Below are 21,161 nucleotides of genomic sequence, written 5' to 3' on the forward strand. Positions count from 1 at the left end.
GCAGTTATGATGTGTTACAGGCATGAAATGTCTACTTGTTGAAAACAATAAATGAAACCAATCTTCAGAAGAATAAATATATAAACACAAGGTTTATCCTCAGTTTGTATTCCAGGTAGAACCGCAGTTACTAATTTGTCATCTGGTGACATGGGAGTGGCGTTAAAACCAGCACCTTCACATGGACAATCACAGGTACTTGATTTGTGTTTTCTTATGGAAGCACACCTCTTCAGCATTGATACTAAGTCCATGTAATAGATGGGAGCTATAATTCACAATGCTGGAACTTTTATGATTACAGATTATGTAAAAAACCTGACTTTTGTTAGTGTTTCATGTTGACAGATCTAATGCATTTTCATCTATAATCCGTAGTTTCAGATAAAGTCTGGTGTATATAAGCAGCTAACAGCTTTCTAGTGCTGTGATAGCAGACAGGTTCTTATAACTGTAATATGCCATAATTACGTAGTAATGCATAAATAAAGGAACCATAAGATTTTCTGTATGTTTTGAACACAAAGGCAATTGGGCAAATCTGTATAGATTTCTAATCTTCACAAGTTTGTACAAAAGATTCTCAAGCAACCTATAAAGCATAGGGAAACATTAAGTATATGTTAAACTGCAAGAACCTGCACCTCATCAATAATAATAATGTGTTAATTGAAATGCCCCAAATATAAGTGATTAATTTTATTTCCAAAACGATTAAAAAGTACTTTAAAAAAGGCAAGAAGATACTAAACTAAGAACGATTTGACTGCTTAATATGAACTGAATTTTTTTTTAGCTGTAGTCTTCAAATTTTATCTGAAATTTACACCCTTTGTGATTGGTCTAAGCAGTTGTCAGCGTGTAGGATGTCGGTGGTACAAAGCACATTCTAAAGAAACTCAGGTTTTTAAGTGATGGTGAGGAGCAGCAAATGATGTTTTCAACTTTTCTTGGCAAAGGAAACGTACGAAGAAAAGAACCGGCTTTTGAAGGAGCGCCTGGACAGAATATTTTCTGGCAATGAGCGCCGTTGTTCACGGGCACCAATGTATGGCAGAGACGTGCTGAGTGTTTGTTCTTTGACTGGTGAAAGAAAGCCCTCTCAGCTGTCTTCCAGCGAAGACAGCAGTTGGAGGTGGACTGGCTTTGTGAACTGTTGCCTTTCTGCAAGTGCCTCTGGAGGCCCAAGTAACCCACTGCAAGAAATGATCCTGACTTCGGTTCAGCAACAAGAATCTCTAAAGGACGTTGTTAACAGGTAATGTGTGGCTCTGCCGTGTAAGCCTTTACCACACTTAGTTATTTCTTAAATGCTCCTTCTCACACAAGCTTTAAAACCTTGTTTCTGTTCATGAGCTTGTTTGGTTTAGACTGATTTATTTAGCAGTAGATGATGTGCAGTATGAACGTAAAAATAACAGTCACTTCTGTTTCTTTTAGGATCTTTATAATAAGAGTTCTTAGTGCCTCGTTCCTAATTTCAAGCCCAAATTCAGCCCATACTGCAGTGTACATTCTTATGCTTTGTATTTACTTCTGATTAGGTACCTCTTGGAGGCGACCAACGAGAGTTAAGACATGGAGATGTAGGCAGGAGCTAGTTTAGCTGAAGCTGAAGTTTAGTGGATTGTGTGCAGAGCAAGAGCTGCGGTTTTCTAGAAACACAACATGCAATTAGAAGAACTCAAAACTTTTTTTAATTGCTTGTAGTAAGTTTGGTATGGTGGGTGTTTCTTGTTTGAGCTACAGTGACTGAATACAGTGCTCACAGTGCAAACACCTTAACAGACACTATCATCAAAGTGGACAAAACAAACCAAAAAGGTAAAGGGAGATAGAGAATATTAACACTTTGAAGGTATGCAGCGCTTACTAAGACACTTCAGCAAAGTGGTTAGATAATAGCGTAAAATTACATGGTTGACAGGCTGGAAGTTATTGCTGCAGATGATCGTTTTGTATGTAACTTTTTAAACCAGTATTCCCTTGTTTTGCTTTTCACAGGGCTCTCTTTGTATTGCCAGCTGCAGTTGCTGCTCCCCCATGTTTGTATGTAGCAAATCCTCCCCCTTCGTACAGTCACAGACTGAAACTTCTTAAGCACAGCCTTAAGCAGAAGGCAGCTCCTCACCTGCATCAGTTGCAGCAGATTACGACTCCTCACTTGCTGCAGTTCCCTGACCTCCGGCTGGTGCAGTATGACTCAGGTGAAGGGGGCATTTGGTGATAATACTTCAGTAATTTCCTGTTTTGCAGGAGTGGAATTTCTATATAAATCTGTTATTGGCTTTCTTGTTTGAAATATAGGAAAATTAGAAGCCCTTGCTGTCTTGCTTCAGAAGTTGAAATCTGAAGGGCGCCGCGTGCTGATTTTGTCACAGATGATTCTGATGTTGGACATACTGGAATTGTTCCTGAATTTCCATTTCCTCACGTTTGTGAGGATTGATGAATATGCTAACCAGGAACAGCGGCAGGTGAGTTTGCCCTAACGATTGTCCACTGGTACAGCAATACGTGCTGCTCAGGCTTTTACACGCTACAGCAGGGGAAGGAAATTTGCCTTGTTTCTTACTCATTTTGAAACGCTTGACTTGGTTTTGTTTGTTTTTTATTAAGGCTATAGTGAATTTGGTTCGGTATTTTATTTTGGTGTATGGTTTATTCACTCCTTGCTTTTATTCCATTTATGTAGGAGCTGATGAAAATTTTCAACAGAGACAAGCGCATTTTCTGTGCCATCCTTTCCTCTCACAGTCGTTCCACTGGAGTCAATCTTGTTGAGGCAGACACTGTCGTGTTCTATGACAACGATCTAAACCCAGTGATGGATGCAAAAGCTCAGGAATGGTGTGACAGAATTGGGAGGTGTAAAGATATCCACATATACAGGTGATGGTCACAGGTCAACAACCACTCTTTAACATGCTTTAACGTAAGGTTAATTTAGATAGTGCCACTCTGTTATGACCCGAAATAAAGTGGAAACGGTGCTGAAAACTTTGTCTCGCTTCAATAAAAGAAATGCCAGGTTATATGAAAACGTCGTCTCTCTCAACACCAAACATAATGAATGACTCATCCCTGCATGGGTCTGTTAGTTTACACAGAATTTTTTAAGTGAGGTGGGTTTTTTTGTTTGTTTGCTTGTTTTTATATTACACTAATTGTTAAAAGAAGGCTTTAAAGTAGAGGTGGTAGTATGTGTTTTGTGCTGCGCCTGTACCAGAACTAAAAAAAACACCCCACAAACCACCACATTGTCAGAGTTCTGTGTTAGCCACTAAGGGCACTTTCTCTTTTTGTTTCTGAAAGCTGTTTGGGAAGGGACTTATCAGATTTCTCTTCTTTTCTTTTTCCTTTTTTTTTTTTAGGCTTGTCAGTGGTAATTCTGTAGAAGAGAAGCTTTTGAAAAATGGCACAAAGGACTTGATCAGAGAAGTAGCTGCTCAGGGAAATGACTATTCAATGGCCTTTTTAACACAGGTAAATTAATACCCAAAATACATCCAGACACCTGTGTTGCAGTGTTTAATAAAGCCAAGCATCTGTGTTGGAGTGGTTTTAATAACAGCTTATTAGAAATCTGTTTGGGCTAGAATTATCAGGTAAGCATATTAGATTTCATTATTGCTTGAGCTCTAGGTGTTAGAGCCACATGCTCTCAAATACTGTCCACCTGCCTTTGTTCTGTCAGTTGTGCAGTGATGCACAGGCATCGCCTCTGACTTAATACATTCTGGTTTCTTGCACCCTGCTGCAAAATTCTGCAGCACTTGTGAGGATGAAGGTTTCAACAGCTTTAAAAATGTGAAATATAAAGTTTGGGTATTTAGTGAGATGGGCTCTCAGCTGCTGCTCTGAAGATGCAGAGGCAGTGACTGCACTGATGAAGCTAGTCCCTCCCGTTCTGGCGCTCCCAGTATGGTGGTGCAGGATGAGACAGTGTGTATTTTGGACTTTCCTATAAACGAACTGTTAACACTTCTTTCTACTCTGTAGTCCTACAGGAGAGTTACAGAGAGGAAACAGGCAATAATAGATTTTATTTTTTCTTTAGTCAGTGCATAGCTTATAAGGTCACTTGAACCTGAGCTAATTCAGAGTTATATTAAAAAAAAAAAGTCCTGAAAGCTGAATGTACCTCTCTTTTTTTTTTTTTTTTTTTCCCCCTTTTTTTTTCTTCTACTTACCAAGCAAACGATTCAGGAGTTATTTGAGGTTCATTCTCCTATGGAGGATTCTGGATTTAGAGTGAAAGCAGAAGAATTTGTAGTACTTTCTCAAGAGCCATCTCCAGCAGAAAATATTTCACCTAAAGTTGCAAGACCATTTATACAGGTAATTATTAACACATACATTAAAAATACAGCTGTGTAACATTAGTATTAAACAGCTGCCTTATCTTCTTTTATTTCAGTAAATTCTGTCAGTATCTTTTTCTGGTAGTTTTAAATTGTTTTGCCATTTTTCTTGTAATAAAACTTCCAAAAACCCACAGTTAAAATGTATACTTCCTGGGGACCGTGCCTCTTGCCTCAGCAGAGACATATTCCAGAAATTTGTGTTGGATTTCAGTGAACATCATATAGGGTTTCTTTCCATATCTTTGAAGTCTTAATCATTTTTAAACTACATCTTTCTGAAAGGCCCTCAACTGTATTGAACAAGAAATAGGACCTGATTCAAGCATTGAACCTTTCATCTCAGAGCTCTGCGAGACGAAATACAATGAAGAGCCCTCACAGCTGCAGGAGCTGGTTGCTGTTGTGGATCAGGTATTGTGACTTTCCATTAATATTTGGGTAAAAAGTAACGTTTAGGTCAAAGGTTTCAATGTTTGCAGTCTGGCCTTAGAGCAACTTCGTTGTCTATGGGATTGATACTCCCACTAAAGGGATGGGAGATCTACTGACTTAAGGTGTCAAGCCATCAGAGAGGGCAATTAGTTTTAAGGAGAGCTTTGATACGCTCCCCTTCAGTTAACATTTCTTTTATTATTACCCCAATACTGACTTTTTTTCCCCTTGATACATTCTCTCAGCTGACTCCAATTGAGAAGTATGCTTTGAATTATTTAGAGCTCTTCCACGTTTCAGTTGATGACAATGAGCCACGGTTGAATGAGGTAAAACAACAAGTCTTTCTTTTCCATGTTGTTCTATCACAGTATGTACCAGCAGGGTTATATTTTCAATGTGAAGGGAAATTTTCTCCAACGACGTGGAATATATTGTAGGCACTTCTGCAGTCTTCTCTTGCTATACTTTATGAACACTGGAATGCCTTAGAGAAAGCTTATTATTTTGGGATTCTCTTGGTCGAAGCAGGTTTCAGTTCTTAATTTATTTTCGATAAAATGGGAATGACATTCCTCAGCACAGCTCAGCAAATATTTGTTGTACTCTATTGATAGTGGGGGAAAAAATTCATTAATTTCAAAGAGCCTGCTTATTTGGGTAAAGGAGCTGTGTTCTGCTTGTCTTCGTTGTTTAACTGAAATTCTGAGTTTGCTTTATTTCGAGGGTTTAAAGATCCTCAACAGAGACCAGAAAAGCTCTTCTAAATGATTGTGAAAGAAATCTCTGTAAGATTTCTGTGCCTGAAAGTGTGAGAGTTTGAGGAGTTTGTCCATAAAAATAGAAACCAATAACTTTTAATCCAGTGTCTGTTGCTGCGTAAAGTTTATCAGGAGTCTGACTTTCATCTAGATGGAGTTGAAAACTGCAAAGAAAGCATGGGAGGTGCAGCATATGAAGGAGTTAAAGGAAAAAGAGCAAAGAATGCTTTGGGAGGATGAAGAGGAACTTCTAACGTACACTCGGGAGGATGCGTACAACAAAGTAATTCCCGATTTGTCTTGTTTTTCTTAATAGTGTATTTCTTAACAGTTATTCTGAGAATACCGTTTCCTTCAGGGTTCAGTTGGATCATTTGAACTGATTTCTCTTTTTGCTGTGTAGGAATATGTCTATGAAGGTCCAGATGGACAAACCGAAATAATGCCAGTAAGTAAAAGTACCGCCAGGCAGCCTAAATAGGCTTTTTTATTGTTTTGAAACGCAAAGACCATGGAGAGTTAATATTGCAATAACTACAAATTTTGTTCTGTGCAGCTTTGGACTCCTCCCACTCCACCTCAGGATGACAATGACATCTACATAGATTCTGTAATGTGCCTGATGTACGATACCACCCCTATTCCAGAATCAAAGTTACCTCCAGTGTACGTCAGGAAGGAACGTAAACGACACAAAACAGATCCATCTGGTAAATGGTTGTTCAAAAGTGTTCTGAGATTTATTGCTGAAAGTTTAAAAAACAGTTTTAAAAAACAGTTTTAGAAAATGGGCATTCTACTATGTGAGTTAGGACAAAGCTGATCTTACTTTATGCCAGCCTCTGTCTAGTTACTGACCATATGCTTTTAAGAAGCAGTGGGGGGTACTCTGTACACATGTGGGAGCATTTTGCAGCTATAAGTAGCAGAAGACTCAAATAATGCTAGTAACTATTTACTGAGATTTTTTTTTGGTCTTAGCTGCAGGTAGGAAGAAAAAGCAACGTCATGGAGAGACCGTTATTCCACCTCGCTCACTTTTTGATCGAGCAACTCCAGGAATGTTGAAAATGCGCCGAGAGGGAAAAGAGCAAAAGAAAAACATCTTGTTGAAACAACAAACTCAGTTTGCAAAGCCTTTGCCGACTCTTGTCAAGCCAGCTGCTGAGGCTGGACAGGATAATCCAGAGTGGTTGATCAGTGAAGACTGGGCACTTCTGCAGGTCAGATGATACCTGAACTTTCCGCTGTTGTTGTTTATTGTATTTTTGCTTCTAGTTTCAGAAATGGCTCTTTCTGCGCTTTATCTCTTCAAAGTTATTTCTAATTCTTAATGGTTAGTTTGACATTTTCTGGTGTAACTCAGAACAGATTGCCTATCATTTCTGCTCCTCTAAGGGTAAATTAAAGTTTAAACTACGGAATGCACTAAGTCCTATTTTTGTTGTAGAAACTGCATGCTATTATGTTCCAGATTAGTTGTGCTGGTTGAACAATGGATAATGCAGCTAAGGTTCTGCCCACCTTTGAGAAGAGAGCAGCACTTGAATGGCAGCTCTCTGTTCCAACCTCCAAGTGTTTTCTTGCACGTCAGTCTGCATAATAGCATTTTATGATGATTTATCCTCTGTGAATGTAGGTGAGCCCATAGCCTGAGCCCTGAGCTATCCGTGTCATTGTAGTATCAGTGTGTGGACACATGCAGATAAGGGTAGGTTTGGATGATGGGAATGATTTGTCGTCTGAAGCGTTTGTGCTTTATCTATTGTAGGCAGTGAAGCAGCTGCTGGAGCTTCCTTTAAATCTTGCTGTTGTATCGCCAGCACACACTCCCAATTGGGACCTTGTTAGTGATGTTGTTAACTCATGCAGCAGAGTCTATCGCTCACCAAAACAATGCCGAAACAGATACGAAAATGTCATTATTCCAAGGGAAGAAGGAAAGGTGAGTTTACGTAGAATGATGCGTCTTTTTATACCTTAAGTTTGTAGAGTTTTTTTTCCTTATCTCCGTAAACGCTTGTTTTTTGTTAAATGTTTCAACAGTGTAAATACATAACTTTTAAAAAAGATTATAAAATTATCCTCATCAGGATTTCCACTTATTTTATGTGATTTCTTTGAAAAGAAAAAGCACCTGAACAAAATCTTCCACAAAAGATCATCTAACTTTCCTTCTTATTTTACAGCTAATGTACGAAGCTAATCCTAAAAAGAAGACAAAAAGTATTTATAAGGTGTGCATTGGTATTCTTTCAAAATCAAATCTAGACACTGTGGTATTTAGCAGCAATGGAGGTGGGCAGATACTTCATACGAGATCCATGTTGAGTGTTACTTGAGTTCTGAAACATCAATTAAAATTCCAAATTGATTTTTCCTTTCTTTGTTGATACAGTGGATTGACACCAGACTTCAGCTTTTGGATTTAGTAGATAAATTTTAAATCATGCACAAAGTTTGTGATTTCACATAAACTGTAGGGGGTATTTTTCCACCTAACAACCACCATGTAACTTATCCTGATTATTACGATGGTACTTAAGATCTGTAAGAATGTACTTCATGCTAGGGTCTGAGCGGCTTACAAATACATAGTGAATTTAATGCTTGAAGCGCCTTTTAGTAAATGAGGATGATAGTACTCTACAGAAGTAAATTCCAGATTATAGACAACGTCTTCCAAACCGTACAGCAATTTAGTGACAGAACTGGGTAGAGAATCTAGAACTTCTGACTGTAGTCCCATTCTCTGGCTAATAAGCAGGTTTGTCCCTGACGGGCAGTTTCTACCTAGGAGAAGCCAAGCGTTAGAGTGGCATGGTGTGTTGGATGTTAACATAGCTTTGTTGGGAGAGCAGTGCAGTGATGGTTTTATGACATTATGTGTGCGCTATACATAACTCTAAACTAATGGGCTCTTGGTTTGGGTACTGAATTAAACTTGCAAAATCTAAACTAAAGCAAAGATTCTTTTTCAAATTAGAGTTTGCCATTTCGTATGTCCCCAAGTGCTGATGCCAGTGTGACCGTGAGAACTGCTCATTATTTTGCTCTTTCTTTATATATTTCCCGTAGAGTTTTGTGTAACAGTAAGTTATCAGTGACAGGAACCAGTCTGTGATAGATATGTTGGAGGACGTTTTTAAATAATCTACAAGCGCACCATGTGTTTGTGCATAGACAAAACACCACGCAGGTGTGTTTGCAATTGAAAGTTGGTTTGTTTTCATTTTTTAGACTAAAAACAGTCGCCCACTTCGTACCAATCAGATCTATGCTCAAGATGAGGGTGCCACCCACACGCAACTTTACACCAATCATTTTGAGATGATGAAAATGATTGCAGGGAAAAGAAGTCCGCCTATCAAACCTCTGTAAGTTTAACTGGGATCGTTTGATCTCCCTGTCACCACAGATCTCCTGGAAACTGTTCTGAATCACTTTCACAACCCAGAGTTATTTTACACTCTGTTTCAAACTGCTGTTTTGTTTCTTTTTGTTCTTGATCTCTTTCTGTGCGTCCTGGCTGCCTGTTATTGGAAAACACCTTCATATTTCATGTGTTTGGGTTAGAGTTTACTCACTGCATAAATTTGTTTTGTGTGATTAAGAGCAGAAAAGCAGTCAGGTGTTTTTTTTTAAATCTACTTTATAAACGACACTTACCGTTTGCCTGAATTATAAACATGTTGATGTCTGTGCTGTTTAGTAGTACATTGCTTCCTATGTGTGTTTCTGCAGTAACTTTTTCTGTATTCATTTAACATTTTTTACTCTGAGTCTTTCTTAAAATGTCTATCTGTATGCAGGCTCCAGTACTGGGAATATCATGAAAACTTCATCAAAACTGCGGTGTCATCCACTAAAACATGTCAAAACAAGTATTGCTTTTAAGTTGTTTTTTCTGTCTCTAGTAATACATGTCTGCTCAATTTCAGACTTGGCATGAACCCTTTCCAGAAGAATCCAAAGCATGCGTCAGTGCTTGCAGAAAGGTGGGCACTCTCTGTCTTAAAGGAGTTATGAATTGTGTAAAAGTGCTTTTTTTCTTTTAACTTCCAGTTATTGATTTTTAATGATTGTGTGCTTTGTCTTATCACTGTTTCTAGTGGAATCAACTATGATAAGCCTCTTCCTCCAATTCAAGTTGCATCCCTCCGAGCAGAGCGTATTGCAAAAGAGAAAAAGGTACGGTCTCCGTCGCAGCTATACACATGACCGCACTAATTAAAAACTTAGATGACAGAGGAAGTATGAGAAAAGCTGCCTCCTGGGAGAAGTTTGGCAGTACAGTAGGTGTTACGGGCAGCTGCAAATTGTTCATGTGCTAGGGTTTAGATACGCACGGTCCCAAGTGGGACCTTTCCTTGGGCCTGTATGTCATGCTTATTGTTTAGAAACATCTTTTTGGAAAACGTACTAAAAACGTAGAAATGTTGTTTTATTCTTGACCATTCTGTAGCCTCCTTATATTACTCAGAAAGAGGTACTTGTCCTTGCTTGTTGATGGTAAATCGCTTGTTATGCTATGCTCTAAGCATATAACCATGACCAGGGCGTGTAGTTTGAAACTAGTTAGGTCACGTAACTTGGAGCTAGAGAGTTACGGCGAAGGCAGATTTGTATGCTGTCTCTGCACACACATATATATTAAGTGCTTAGAATTAAAGGGGTTTTGTTTCTCGTTTTGTTAAAAAGATATGTCTTGATTGTTACGTGCACTGTTTTGACGACTATGAAGCTCACGCTTTGATTTCCTAGGCTTTGGCTGAACAGCAGAGGGCACAGCAACAGACAGGTCCGCAGCCTCAGCAGCAGCAAGCTGGCCAGCAGCAAGCTCAGCAACCGGCTGTACAGCAAGCACAAGCCCAACCTCAGCCGCAGGCTCAGGCACAGGTAGTTCAGCAGCCACAGGCAGTAGTGCAGACTGCAGTAACTACTGTGGCCAACACAGCAGTATTGGTAAGAAAGGGAGGGCTTGGTGCCCCTGATGTAGTAACTTCAGTTCTTCTCTGTGTGTACCACATTTGCGTGTTTTGTTTCCTCTGGAAAGTGAGAATTTTAAGTCAGTGTAGTGAGGTAAAAACTCTTTCTTTCTTGCTTTCTTTCTTTTCTGTTTTTTCCCCGAATATGCTGGACATCATCTTTTTTGCTTATTTATTAAGGCTGTGTTTGTATCATTATAGCAATAGGTCTTGGCGTTCTGAGGTGGAAAAACACCATATTCTTTGGAAAGATTTTTTGCCTTTTTCAGTTTAGACTGTAATTTAATCAAGGTCTGAGCAAACACATTTACACGGTCAGAGAACAGCGTCGTACAGAGGTCTTGGACAATAAAGAGAATGTAGCTGTAAGAGCTATACGTTAAAGTAGCTTAAAAACCAAAGCTTTATCAACCTTTGCAAGGCGAGTGGAGTGTTGCATCCTACAGGACCTATCATGGCTGTTTTATTGCAAATCTGTGCAAAGTTCTCATGGCTTCCTTAAGTCTAGAGTCTGTTTTAATGAGTCTGATGTCAGGTCTGGGGCTTTTGTTTTTAGAGCCATTCCAGTTAGCATACTAATGTGTGCGGGCAGCAGTGATTTTATTTGGCTTGTTGAAGGGCAAGAATAGCACAGCTTTTAGAGGCAGAGGATGGGTTCTGGCCCATAAGCATTGCTGTGTATCTACTGCTCAGTGGTGTTCATGTGTAAGTGGTTGTCTGCGGCACGCCAGAGTAATATATTGCTCCCTTCTTCTGCTAACAAGGATGTCAAATGACCAGTATTTACCAAACATTTGACTGGTCTCCAGTTGCTCGTTAGTGTGGCAGAATCCTAATGCACACATCAGTTGGTGGTGTTATGTAAAATGAATGAACATCTGCAGAAGTGTCTGTGCATTTTATTGCATTTTTCTCAGTTTGTCACTTCTGGAATACAGCATTGTGTTGAAGAGCATAGTCGCATAAGAGCTATATTCAGTTTTCTTTTATTGCTTTTCTGAACTGTTAATTGTCTTCTAACTAGGCGGGCACAATCAAAACAGCAGTTACGGGGACAAGTATACAGACTGGTAAGAAGACTTTATAATCAGGCATTGGAGATGATAGGACGTTCGGATTTTAGTTTTTAGAATCTCACATTTAGTCCTGGCTTGCTTTCAGCTACAGTGAGTGGAAATGTCATAGTGAATACCGTTGCTGGAGTCCCTGCTGCCACCTTTCAGCCCATCAATAAACGTCTGGCTTCACCTGTTATACCTGGAACGTTGACTGTGAGTAGATCACGTCACTAGTTGTGTCCCTGGATTGCATGTTTTATCAGCGAATCTGCTTTCTTCTTCAGCTTTCCCTGTTATCAGAAACTCTGCTTCTTGCAGATTTCACATGCATCATGGGACTCTGTATCAAACCCCTCTCCCTTACCAAAATATCAGAACGCACTGGAACAATTTAGCAGGAAAAAATGTCTAATATAGATACAACAGTTAAAAATAGTCCATAGGCAAGTGCTGTCATAGGCAATGTGTTATGTCATTATAATTTCCAGCCTGTAACTGTTCTGGGCTTTGTTAGTTATGCTTTTTATCATTATTTTGATGGTTTAAGGCTGTGGAAGATAAAGCAAAACATTGAAAGGTAGTAAAATAAAATTTCTGTCATGGAGTTAAGGGTTTGGTGATCAGCCTGTTTGAAAAAGATGTAACCAGATGCTGATCATGAGACATCTGAACAGATAGATGTGTCAGAAAGATCTGTTTTTTGCAATGCTTTTGTATTTTTGATGTTTGCTTCTAAAATTGTGTAGTCCGTTTCCGCAAGGTTCCATAGCTTATATATGAGGTATGGAAGCTGTGAGAGCTAACGACTGTGTTCCTTTTCAGACTTCGGGAGGCACTGCAACTGCGCAAGTGGTCCATACCCAGCAGCGAACTGCGGCAGCGCCTGCTGCGTCCACAGAACTGGTGACCATAGCGTCTACCCAGGGAGTTCGTGCAGTAACGTCAGTGACAGCATCAGCAGTAGTAACTACAAACTTAACACCCGTGCAGACCCAGACGAGGTCTCTGGTGACTCAAGTTACACCAGGTAATAATCGTGTGTTCAGGGATTTTTTCTGAGGGTCCATAGAGGGGCCCAGAATTTCTGTAGGTTGCTCGACCACCATAGCTCCACAATATTTAAAACCTGGATTTTTTGGCAGCACGATTAAACAGTGCTATGATTTTTAACTTGCTTTATTGTTGGGGCTCAGATAACATTTTTCTCCAGTATTTCTGGATAAAGTGTTGCAGTCGAGAGCTGCTTGGGCCCTAGGCATTACAATTAAAACTGATTATTAATAATCCAGCGGTAAAACATTAAAATTGACTGTCTCGACTAAAAACCATTGTGAAGAAAGGAGCGTCCATTTTATTATTTATTCTGCTTTTACATCATGTTTATGCTAACATGTTGTTATGTGTAGTTAGACCACAAACTGCTGGAGCAGAAAAATGCATTTAACAGCTTGGCTTTTCAGGTGAAATCAATGGCTTAAACTGAGTGTTGAAAATCTTTCTTCAAAGCATTTTGTTTTTCTTTATTCACAGCTACACCGACAGTCCAGCTGTCCGGCAAAACAATCACCCCTGCTCACTTCCAGCTTCTGAGGCAACAGCAGCAGCAGGCTGCTCAGGTGCAGGTCCCACAGATTCAGGCTCAGGCACAAGCCCAGTCTCCAGCTCAAATAAAAACTGTGGGGAAATTGTCGCAGGTGAGGAAATGCTTCTGAAGTAACGTGGCATGTTATGGTAAGCGTCCTTAGTGGTGTGTTTTCTTGGGCTAGAGTGAAATGCAGCTCTTTCTTAAATGTGATCCTACTAAAATTTCATGAAGGCAGTGAGTCCAATCACCGTTTCAAACGGCGCCACTATCGCAGTAGGTCAAGATGTAAAGCGCTTGCTGTTACTTATTCACTGGCAACCCTTTGTGTAAAGGAGCTGTGTTCTTAGCTCTTTGATCTCAACTGAAGTCTGGCATAGACTATTTCGCCTTTAAAGCTCCAGATTCATCTCCATTTTTTTCCTGTGGTCGTGTAAAAGATCGGAAATGATGGAAGCGTTTGATTTTTGCAGGAGCAGCTGATCAAGTTGCAGAAGCAGAAACTGCAGCTTCCCCAGCAACAGGCAGCGCAGCAGACGCAGCAAGGGGCACAACAGCAAACGGCACAAGTGCAAGTGCAACAGCAACAGCAAACTCAACAACTCACGGCTGTTACAGCGCCTCGTCCTGGCGCGGTTCTCACCGGCACCGCTGTGACAAACCTGCAAGTCGCTCGCCTTGTAAGTTGTCTTTGACTTTGCAAAACCGGTCTTAAACACCTTTTTCTCTTTGGTGGTTTAAATGAACTGGATACTGGTCGTTCACGCAGACAAGTGCCCTTTGGATTACTTTGGCAGTACAGAAGATGTGGCCGTAACATAAATAGCTTTAAATTGCACTTACCCACTGATACCATCTCTGAGTTGTATTACTGTAAAGGAGCAATTATATTTAGAAACATTTACAACTACTGCTTTATAATGACCGCTTATATGCAGCAAATATTTTTTGTGCCAGCTAATAATCTTCATTCCTTACTGCTTAGACTCGTGTTCCTGCTTCCCAGCTTCAAGCACAAGGACAGATCCAGGCCCAAACTCCACAAGCAGCACAGGTTGCTTTGGCAAAGCCTCCGGTGGTGTCTGTTCCAGCTGCCGTTGTGTCATCCGCAGGAGTCACTACGCTCCCCGTGACTGTTGCAGGCATTAGTGTTGCCATTGGGCAGCCGCAGAAAGCAGCGGGTATGTCAAGAGACTTGCTAAAACATAGTAAGATTTTAAATCCCACTTTTTTAAAGGTAGGATGTTTCAAGTAATGTCTTCTGTGGGAAACCATCACTTTTTAAAAGCTAAAGTGATAGAGGTTGCATTCCTGTTTGTTTCAAAAAGGAGGTTAGAGAGTTACACTTATTCCATTTAACCTGGAGGTTAGCATGAGTCTTTAGTCAGATGGGGTTGGTTTGGTTTGGTTTTTAAATATGTGCATGAGACTAGGCGAGCACATGTAGTTGTAAAAATAAAGACAGGACTTTCATAATTTTTTTAAAAATGCAAAATGGAAGTAGGAAGACTTGTATTTCATAACAGTCTCCCATAGAACGGACAGAATTTTTACTGTAGGAAGATTATTGTTAGAACACAAAGCTTACTCATGCCACAGACAACAGAATGTTTTTTTTCCTCCACGGTCAAAATCATATGTCTTACGCCCATTAAAATCTGTGGGTTATTAGCGCTCAAAGCTATGCAGATGTATAAGTCTACAAAAAACACAATCTGTGTTTGCAAGCTGTGATTACTGGGACAAAGCAATAAAACGAAGACTCTTACAGTTCTAATTATTTTTGTAATTTTCAGGAGGCCAGACGGTAGTTGCACAGCCGCTGCATGTCCAGCAGCTTCTAAAACTCAAGCATCATCAAGCAGCACAGCAACAGAAAGCTATCCAGCCTCAGGTCGCACAGGGGCAAGCTACTGTGCAGCAAAAGGTACTTGTTGTTTGCTCTCCTGTTATGTAACGCTTCTGTCATTGCAAAATTCAGCTCGGAGTTACGAGGGCGCTCCTAGAGAGTCAGTCGGTATTTCCAGGGGTGAATCTTCGGTATAGCCAGAGAGAATGGTTCCTCACGTGCCTTGTCAGATGCTTAATAATTTTTTCAATAAGGTGGCTGTTTGGTGTGATTTCTCATTAAGATGAAGATTCTCTTTAGTCACTTCTAATATAACCAAATGTGCAAAATTCCCAAAGATTTTCACTGTTTAAATATAATTTGTGCAAAATACACTTTTTCCTGAAATGTCATGCTCTCATGGGCTTTGCTGTCAATCAGCCACCAATGCACTTCGAAAAATCCACATTATCGTTTGAAGTGCGCATATGTGTGCATGTGTGTAAGAGAGAACCTCTTCAGTAAATACTTCAAGTGATTCAGAATATTTGTATGAGTGTACTTTCGCCTAGCGCTCATTTTGCTGCTACTAATCATGGGAGGATTTTGTTTCAATAATTAAATGTAATTAACCGTGTTGGCTATGTACCTAGTCTTTAAAATACATGTATATTTTGTAGTCGTTGATGCCTTTTTTTCTCTTCTGCAGATAAATGCTCAGCAGGTTACGGTCCAAACCCAACAGCAGACCTCACAGCAACAAAAAGTAACTTATACTACACAGCCTGCCATTAAAACACAGTTCTTAACAACTCCAATTTCCCAAACCCAGAAACCAGGTGGAACCCAGCAAGTGCAGGCCCAGATTCAGGTACAGGTAACACAGGTTTACGCCTTTAAACTCTGCTGTGACTGGAGAACTGTAAAGATGACAGGTGATGTAGCGCTTCAGCACCCACTCGTATTTATTCTAGTCACACATTTGTTTAATTTGACTTCATAATAAAATTAATTGGTGAGGAATATGTGACCTTATAGCTGGTCAGAGGAGCTATCTGAGCTGTGAGTTTGCCTTTCTTCTTTGAAATAAATAGATGGAATCGCTCCTTTTTATTAAGCAAGGAATTCCATACTGTTTCCATACTAAGGAAAATTCAGCCAGAATTCTTCCTGTTTCCTGGTGCTGCCTGCCAGCCTAATCTCTGGCAGTCAGGGGTAGGTGACAGTTCAGTTATCTTCTCTTAACTGGATCAGTCTAACCAAGGAAAAAGGAAGGGGTTAAGAACTGGAAGCCTTACTCTTTCAAAAGTATATCTAAGATAATGGAGCCCATTAGAACCTCTGTGCTTCCTTCAATTTTATGTATAGTTAAGAGAAAATGAGAGTGTTGCAGTTAAAATTGAAAACATTACTTTTCTTCTTCCTCTCCTAGCTAAGTTCCTCAGTACGCTGATCTAAAAAGTTTAACAAAGTTCGGTATCACTGAGAATGCCAAGCTGCAGCTTACCATGAGCAGGACTTTGGAAAGCTTCTCACTTGGTAGCAGTTTTGACGGCTATGGTGTTTTGCTGCTATTAGCAATTTTTTATTTTGACCAAACCTTTCTATATTTCACATCACTACAGGTTGCAAAACTTCCACAAGTGGTCCAGCAACAGGCTACTGTTGCCAACATTCAACAGATGGTTTCGGTTTCCCAACAGGTAGGTTTTGCCCTTGTCAAATATAGCGCTAGCAACACGGTCCTACTGAAAGCTCATTTATTTGGAATGGGGCATTTTTTCACCTTATGTGTGGCGTAGGCAGTAGTTTTGAAGGATACAGCAAGTGCCCTTCTATAAAAATGACTTGTGACTACTGAGTCAGCTGCTGGATATTCTCTAGTCTAAAACTTTGGTAGATGGAGCGATGTTTGTTCCATCACTGTAGATAAGCTGAAAACAGATTTAAAAAAAATATTTTATAGAGCTGAAAGAACACTTTAAAATTGTTTCCTTGTGATGTACAGTCAAGATAGCAAATAATTGAACTAATGAGCGCCATCTGAGTTTGTTCTACAAAAATTGGGACAGATCGAGGGTTATGAGTTGCTTTGTTCCAGTTCATAAAGCTGTGCCAAGTGCTGTGTAAAAGTCAGAGTGGTGCTGTTTCTGCTCTAAAGGTATGATAACAGATGGGACTAGGGCAGGAGAAGGTCAGACGGTCTGGGTTCCCCTCCCCTACTACCAGGTAGCTTATTTAACGCCGTTTAGAACAATGTCATTCAGACCATTAGCAGCAGGCATAACTGATGCAGTTGACTGGCAGGAATGATTTAACTTTGGACAGTGGATGAAGTTATTGCCTTCAGTGCACAAAAATCTGAGCCAATCGGCTCTTAATCTGTCACCGTTTATAGCGCAGTGTTTTAGTGCAGAATAAAATCTGTGACTGTTTATCTTAAAATGATGATAAAGTGGTGTAAGCTGAGTGATAACCACCTCGGATGGGAATGCTTCAAGGGCAAGGTAGACAGCAGGGAGTAGAAACCTCATCAGTCAACACAAGTTGAGTTGTCCTATGTAGTCAGTAGGAGCTCCTAGGTAATTTTTCAAGGGACATTAAAAGCTGAGTTTTCAGAAGTCATTGATGTTGGCATAACTCTGGGACTGTTGAAGTCCGTGGTGAAAAGACAGATAGACAGCTCCCCTCCCACACACGCCAGCGACATCAGTGGCAGTAGGATTAGGCCACGCAAAGTGTTTTTAACACCACGGTCTTGACGTGTACGTGGCATTCTTTTTACCTGCATTGTTCATGCTTCCCAGTTGATTCCTCTTGGATCAGTCAAGAGTTAACTTTGCCCTGGAGAAGCCCTTGCAGCTTCATTTGGCTTCTGCATCTGACAAAGGCGGCCGAAGTTGCGCTGTTTTCATTACCTTGTCCCCTGAACAGGGAGACGCTGAATCTTTCTCCCTTGCTCTCGGTAAAGCTATGAAAATTAGATTTCTGGATGGAGTTCAAACTGTTCTACCCTAGGTTGGCAATAGAGACAGGCAGGTGTAGTCTGAAAGGGTAATGTCAGAGACTGGCAGGAAGCCCCAGTGGCTGTATTTATTGTCACAATATGGATGCAGTGTGGGCATCTTCCCTTCTTTGATCCTCCATCTATCCCTCTGTTCTTTTCCCTGTTACTTCGGTTATGCTTCTGTAGTACAGGAATTTTCCTGTTTAAACAGCAGGGATTTTTTACCTTCCATCTCTTCTGTAAAGGATTTGGGGGAAGGTCCTTTGATTTGCACTGCAGAGATCTGAGTTCCAGGCATCTGGGCTTTTAGTTCTGATTTATAAGGCTCTAGAAAATGTGACAGAATGTTGTTTCTCACTGAAACCATGGAGCCTGTTTTCCCAGAATCCTTCCCAGCCTTCCTACTTTGCCCAAGATGCTTGTCAGTCGAGAGAGCAAATGCCTGCATAAGATGCCTTCTGTAGAGTGGAAATTTAATGAATGCTCAGTTTAATGCCAAACTATCCTTTTGTCATCCTAATATCTAGGTACAAGCTCAACCCCAAACCGTGACACTTTCTCAGACGACAGCAGGTCAACAGCAGGTCCAGGTGATTCCTGCAACAACTGCTACTGCTCAGGTCGTCCAGCAGAAACTGATACAACAGCAAGTTGTGACAACAGCATCTCCCCAGATTCAGGCTCCAGGTGTACAGAACCCAGCCCAGACACCAGCAACATCTGAAGCCCAGAATCAGCAAGCGAAAGTACAAATGAGGACGCCTACTGTCAGATTAAAGGCACCTACTAAACCCAGTTGAACTAATGATTAAAATGCAATAACAGGGAAACGCAGCATTTCTTGTTTGCTAAGCCAAGAGAGAAGCTACTCCGAACACCCAAATGAAGACAAACCGCCTCTATTTTTTCTTTTTTTAGCAGAAGGTTTTTTGCTGGTGAACATTTAAACATGGAAACTCTCATGTAACTTCAGCATATTCACAACTGTTTAGCACTCACAATCTGTACAAAACGCATTCTTCTGGTGTTCTCTGTGCTCATTCAAACCAGATAAAGCAAACGTTACTTACATTTAAATTCTGCCCAGCTTCACAAAAGTAAAACGGTAATATGCCATAAATGTCAGTAAAATTCATCAGTGTTGGCGTACCATAAGCTGCCCGTGGGAACATGCAGTTCTTTGCTATAGTTTGGATGCGCACTCAACATCCACGGCGAAGCCCTTCAAAGAACCGAGTGTGGCAAATATAGCAAAGTATCTTCCATCTGTATAAAAGCTGCGTGGTGTTCTCATTGGAGGTAAATACCTCTGGAGGATCTAACGTATATTTGAAGTGCTCCCTGCAAAGTTTAGCCAATAAATGTGAAAACCTGTAAGTATATGTAAGTAAAAGGAAAAAAAAAAAGTTTCATTCTCCATTTTTGTAAGTCTTTTAAAATGTTTGTTAGTAGTTTTGTGTACAGTTTACTGAATCACCCAACCTGTGCGCTCATTCTCATATTTCACTTTAAGGTAATGGATATTTTAGGCATGAACTGAGTAAATACTGTGTTGATAGTAGATGTGTATTAAAGTGTAGCCCATTTTTTTCTTTTTCTTTTTGTAAGAGAATTGTTCGGTGGATACAGCTAAACAAATGATCCATAGCTGTTTCTCATGGGACTTCTGTCAAGGAAACTCTCCAATGGATAAAATTTAATCTCTCAGTTTCATTCTGCTCTTGCAACATGTTTAAATGTTCAGTACTTTCTACTCAGCTTTCAGCGCGCGGGGGTGGGAGGGCTGGGCGAAGGGGAGAATAGTGAAATTAAATCTAAGACTTAATTCTTCAACTGTGTAAAGAATAAGATCTAACTTTTGTACTATTCTTTTACTAAAGCTAATGATGAATGTATCTTCAGGTGGGTATTTTGGATGTGAATAGAGCGTGGCCTCTTCCTCCAAATCGGTTTGCCTTATTGTTGGGGGGGGGAACCCAAGCAAAAAGCTGCATAGAACTCTGCGGGTTTTCTTTACTTTTCTTGCATAAAACGGAAAACAGACTGTTTGCGAACAGCACTGGGCGAGGAATCAAAAAGCTCTTGGCTTGAGGATTTATTTTACTTTGGCCATAAAACTGCACGACGTGTAAAATTCAGACAAAATTATAACATTCCTTTTCTGAGATGGTTTTAAAATTATTTTTCCATTCTGTGATCTTTTTACTCTTCTAGGAGGGGAGCTTGTTGGAAGCGTCTCTTTTGTCCTTACCTCTGTATGTACGCACCCTTTGGTACCTAGCAGTCCAAATAGCTTAAACGAGAAAGAACACCCACTCCTCTGGTTTAAGTAGGATTCTGTTAAGATCATGAATGTCAACACTGGGTCAGGCAGCATTCCTGTTTTGGTTTGACTTTTTGTTTTGTTTTGTTTCATTTTATACCTCTTTTCTCCTGCATCCTCTTTTCCCCAGACCCTCAGGTCTGCAGATACGGGGGCAGCGTTGGTTTAAGCTGTCTGTGGGCGCAGTGGTATTCCCCTGAGCCCGCCGAGCCACTGGCTCGAGCCGTTACCCGAACTCCATCGCTACCGCGGAGCTGGTAGCGTTGGCAGCGGCGTAGCTTGAAATGCAAAGCAAATGCAGTGGTGACGGAGAACTGACACTGTGTACAGGATAGCATTGCTCATCCAAAAATATTGCTTAGTTAACCCCAGTTTTACTTTTAAATGTTCAGCTCTTCCGTGCATGAAAGTCGTCGGGGTGGGAGGAACGCTTGCAACAGCGGGATAGCCGTTGACTACGTCATTGTGCTGGTCTGATTTGGTGTCTAAAGAGGCAATTGTTTCTTGTTTAGGTCAGTTAATGAAGATAAAAAACACCTTTTCCTCCCCCCCCCCCCCCCCCCTTCTTTTTTTCCTTTTTGATGTGTCTTTCTCCCAGGAGTGTGTTCTAGGAAGTCAACCTGTAAATAACTTACAAACATAAGCATTTGTACTTGATCCAGTAGGAGTGTAAGGAATAGTGATGTATCCTACCTGAAGGTGTAATAAAGTGTACATTTTTATAGCACCGCCTGGCCCTGCCTTCTGTCCCGCGCGGGGAGGGCGCTGCCCCACGGAACGGGCCGCTCGGCAAGTTTTTTTCCTCAAAAAAATGC

General features: G+C 40.5%; 1 protein-coding gene across 16 annotated transcripts in view; it reads left to right on the forward strand.

The window, feature by feature from the left end:
- Nucleotides 1-21,070, forward strand: part of EP400 (E1A binding protein p400) — a 50,880-nt gene extending 29,810 nt beyond the window's left edge. For 5 of the 16 annotated variants that reach the window (XM_075110523.1, XM_075110519.1, XM_075110520.1 and 2 more), the window contains 29 exons: nucleotides 104-195; nucleotides 960-1,258; nucleotides 2,005-2,207; nucleotides 2,308-2,477; nucleotides 2,696-2,892; nucleotides 3,375-3,486; nucleotides 4,198-4,341; nucleotides 4,650-4,778; nucleotides 5,045-5,128; nucleotides 5,712-5,843; nucleotides 5,964-6,008; nucleotides 6,117-6,270; nucleotides 6,542-6,783; nucleotides 7,332-7,505; nucleotides 7,750-7,797; nucleotides 8,801-8,937; nucleotides 9,502-9,558; nucleotides 9,673-9,751; nucleotides 10,325-10,525; nucleotides 11,573-11,618; nucleotides 11,710-11,819; nucleotides 12,429-12,633; nucleotides 13,137-13,300; nucleotides 13,662-13,868; nucleotides 14,174-14,369; nucleotides 14,985-15,115; nucleotides 15,726-15,893; nucleotides 16,642-16,719; nucleotides 18,551-21,070. In XM_075110523.1, the coding sequence (XP_074966624.1) occupies nucleotides 104-195; nucleotides 960-1,258; nucleotides 2,005-2,207; nucleotides 2,308-2,477; nucleotides 2,696-2,892; nucleotides 3,375-3,486; nucleotides 4,198-4,341; nucleotides 4,650-4,778; nucleotides 5,045-5,128; nucleotides 5,712-5,843; nucleotides 5,964-6,008; nucleotides 6,117-6,270; nucleotides 6,542-6,783; nucleotides 7,332-7,505; nucleotides 7,750-7,797; nucleotides 8,801-8,937; nucleotides 9,502-9,558; nucleotides 9,673-9,751; nucleotides 10,325-10,525; nucleotides 11,573-11,618; nucleotides 11,710-11,819; nucleotides 12,429-12,633; nucleotides 13,137-13,300; nucleotides 13,662-13,868; nucleotides 14,174-14,369; nucleotides 14,985-15,115; nucleotides 15,726-15,893; nucleotides 16,642-16,719; nucleotides 18,551-18,823 (4,277 nt within the window). In that variant the 3' untranslated portion in view covers nucleotides 18,824-21,070. Of the gene's footprint in view, nucleotides 1-103; nucleotides 196-959; nucleotides 1,259-2,004; nucleotides 2,208-2,307; nucleotides 2,478-2,695; nucleotides 2,893-3,374; nucleotides 3,487-4,197; nucleotides 4,342-4,649; nucleotides 4,779-5,044; nucleotides 5,129-5,711; nucleotides 5,844-5,963; nucleotides 6,009-6,116; nucleotides 6,271-6,541; nucleotides 6,784-7,331; nucleotides 7,506-7,749; nucleotides 7,798-8,800; nucleotides 8,938-9,501; nucleotides 9,559-9,672; nucleotides 9,752-10,324; nucleotides 10,526-11,572; nucleotides 11,619-11,709; nucleotides 11,820-12,428; nucleotides 12,634-13,136; nucleotides 13,301-13,661; nucleotides 13,869-14,173; nucleotides 14,370-14,984; nucleotides 15,116-15,725; nucleotides 15,894-16,641; nucleotides 16,720-18,550 lie in introns of those variants that run through there. The other 11 variants (XM_075110528.1, XM_075110529.1, XM_075110527.1 and 8 more) reach the window with 9 other exon arrangements.
- Nucleotides 21,071-21,161: the final 91 nt, after the last annotated feature.

This window comes from Phalacrocorax aristotelis, chromosome 15 (assembly GCF_949628215.1).
Source record: "Phalacrocorax aristotelis chromosome 15, bGulAri2.1, whole genome shotgun sequence".
Lineage (NCBI taxonomy): Eukaryota > Metazoa > Chordata > Aves > Suliformes > Phalacrocoracidae > Phalacrocorax > Phalacrocorax aristotelis.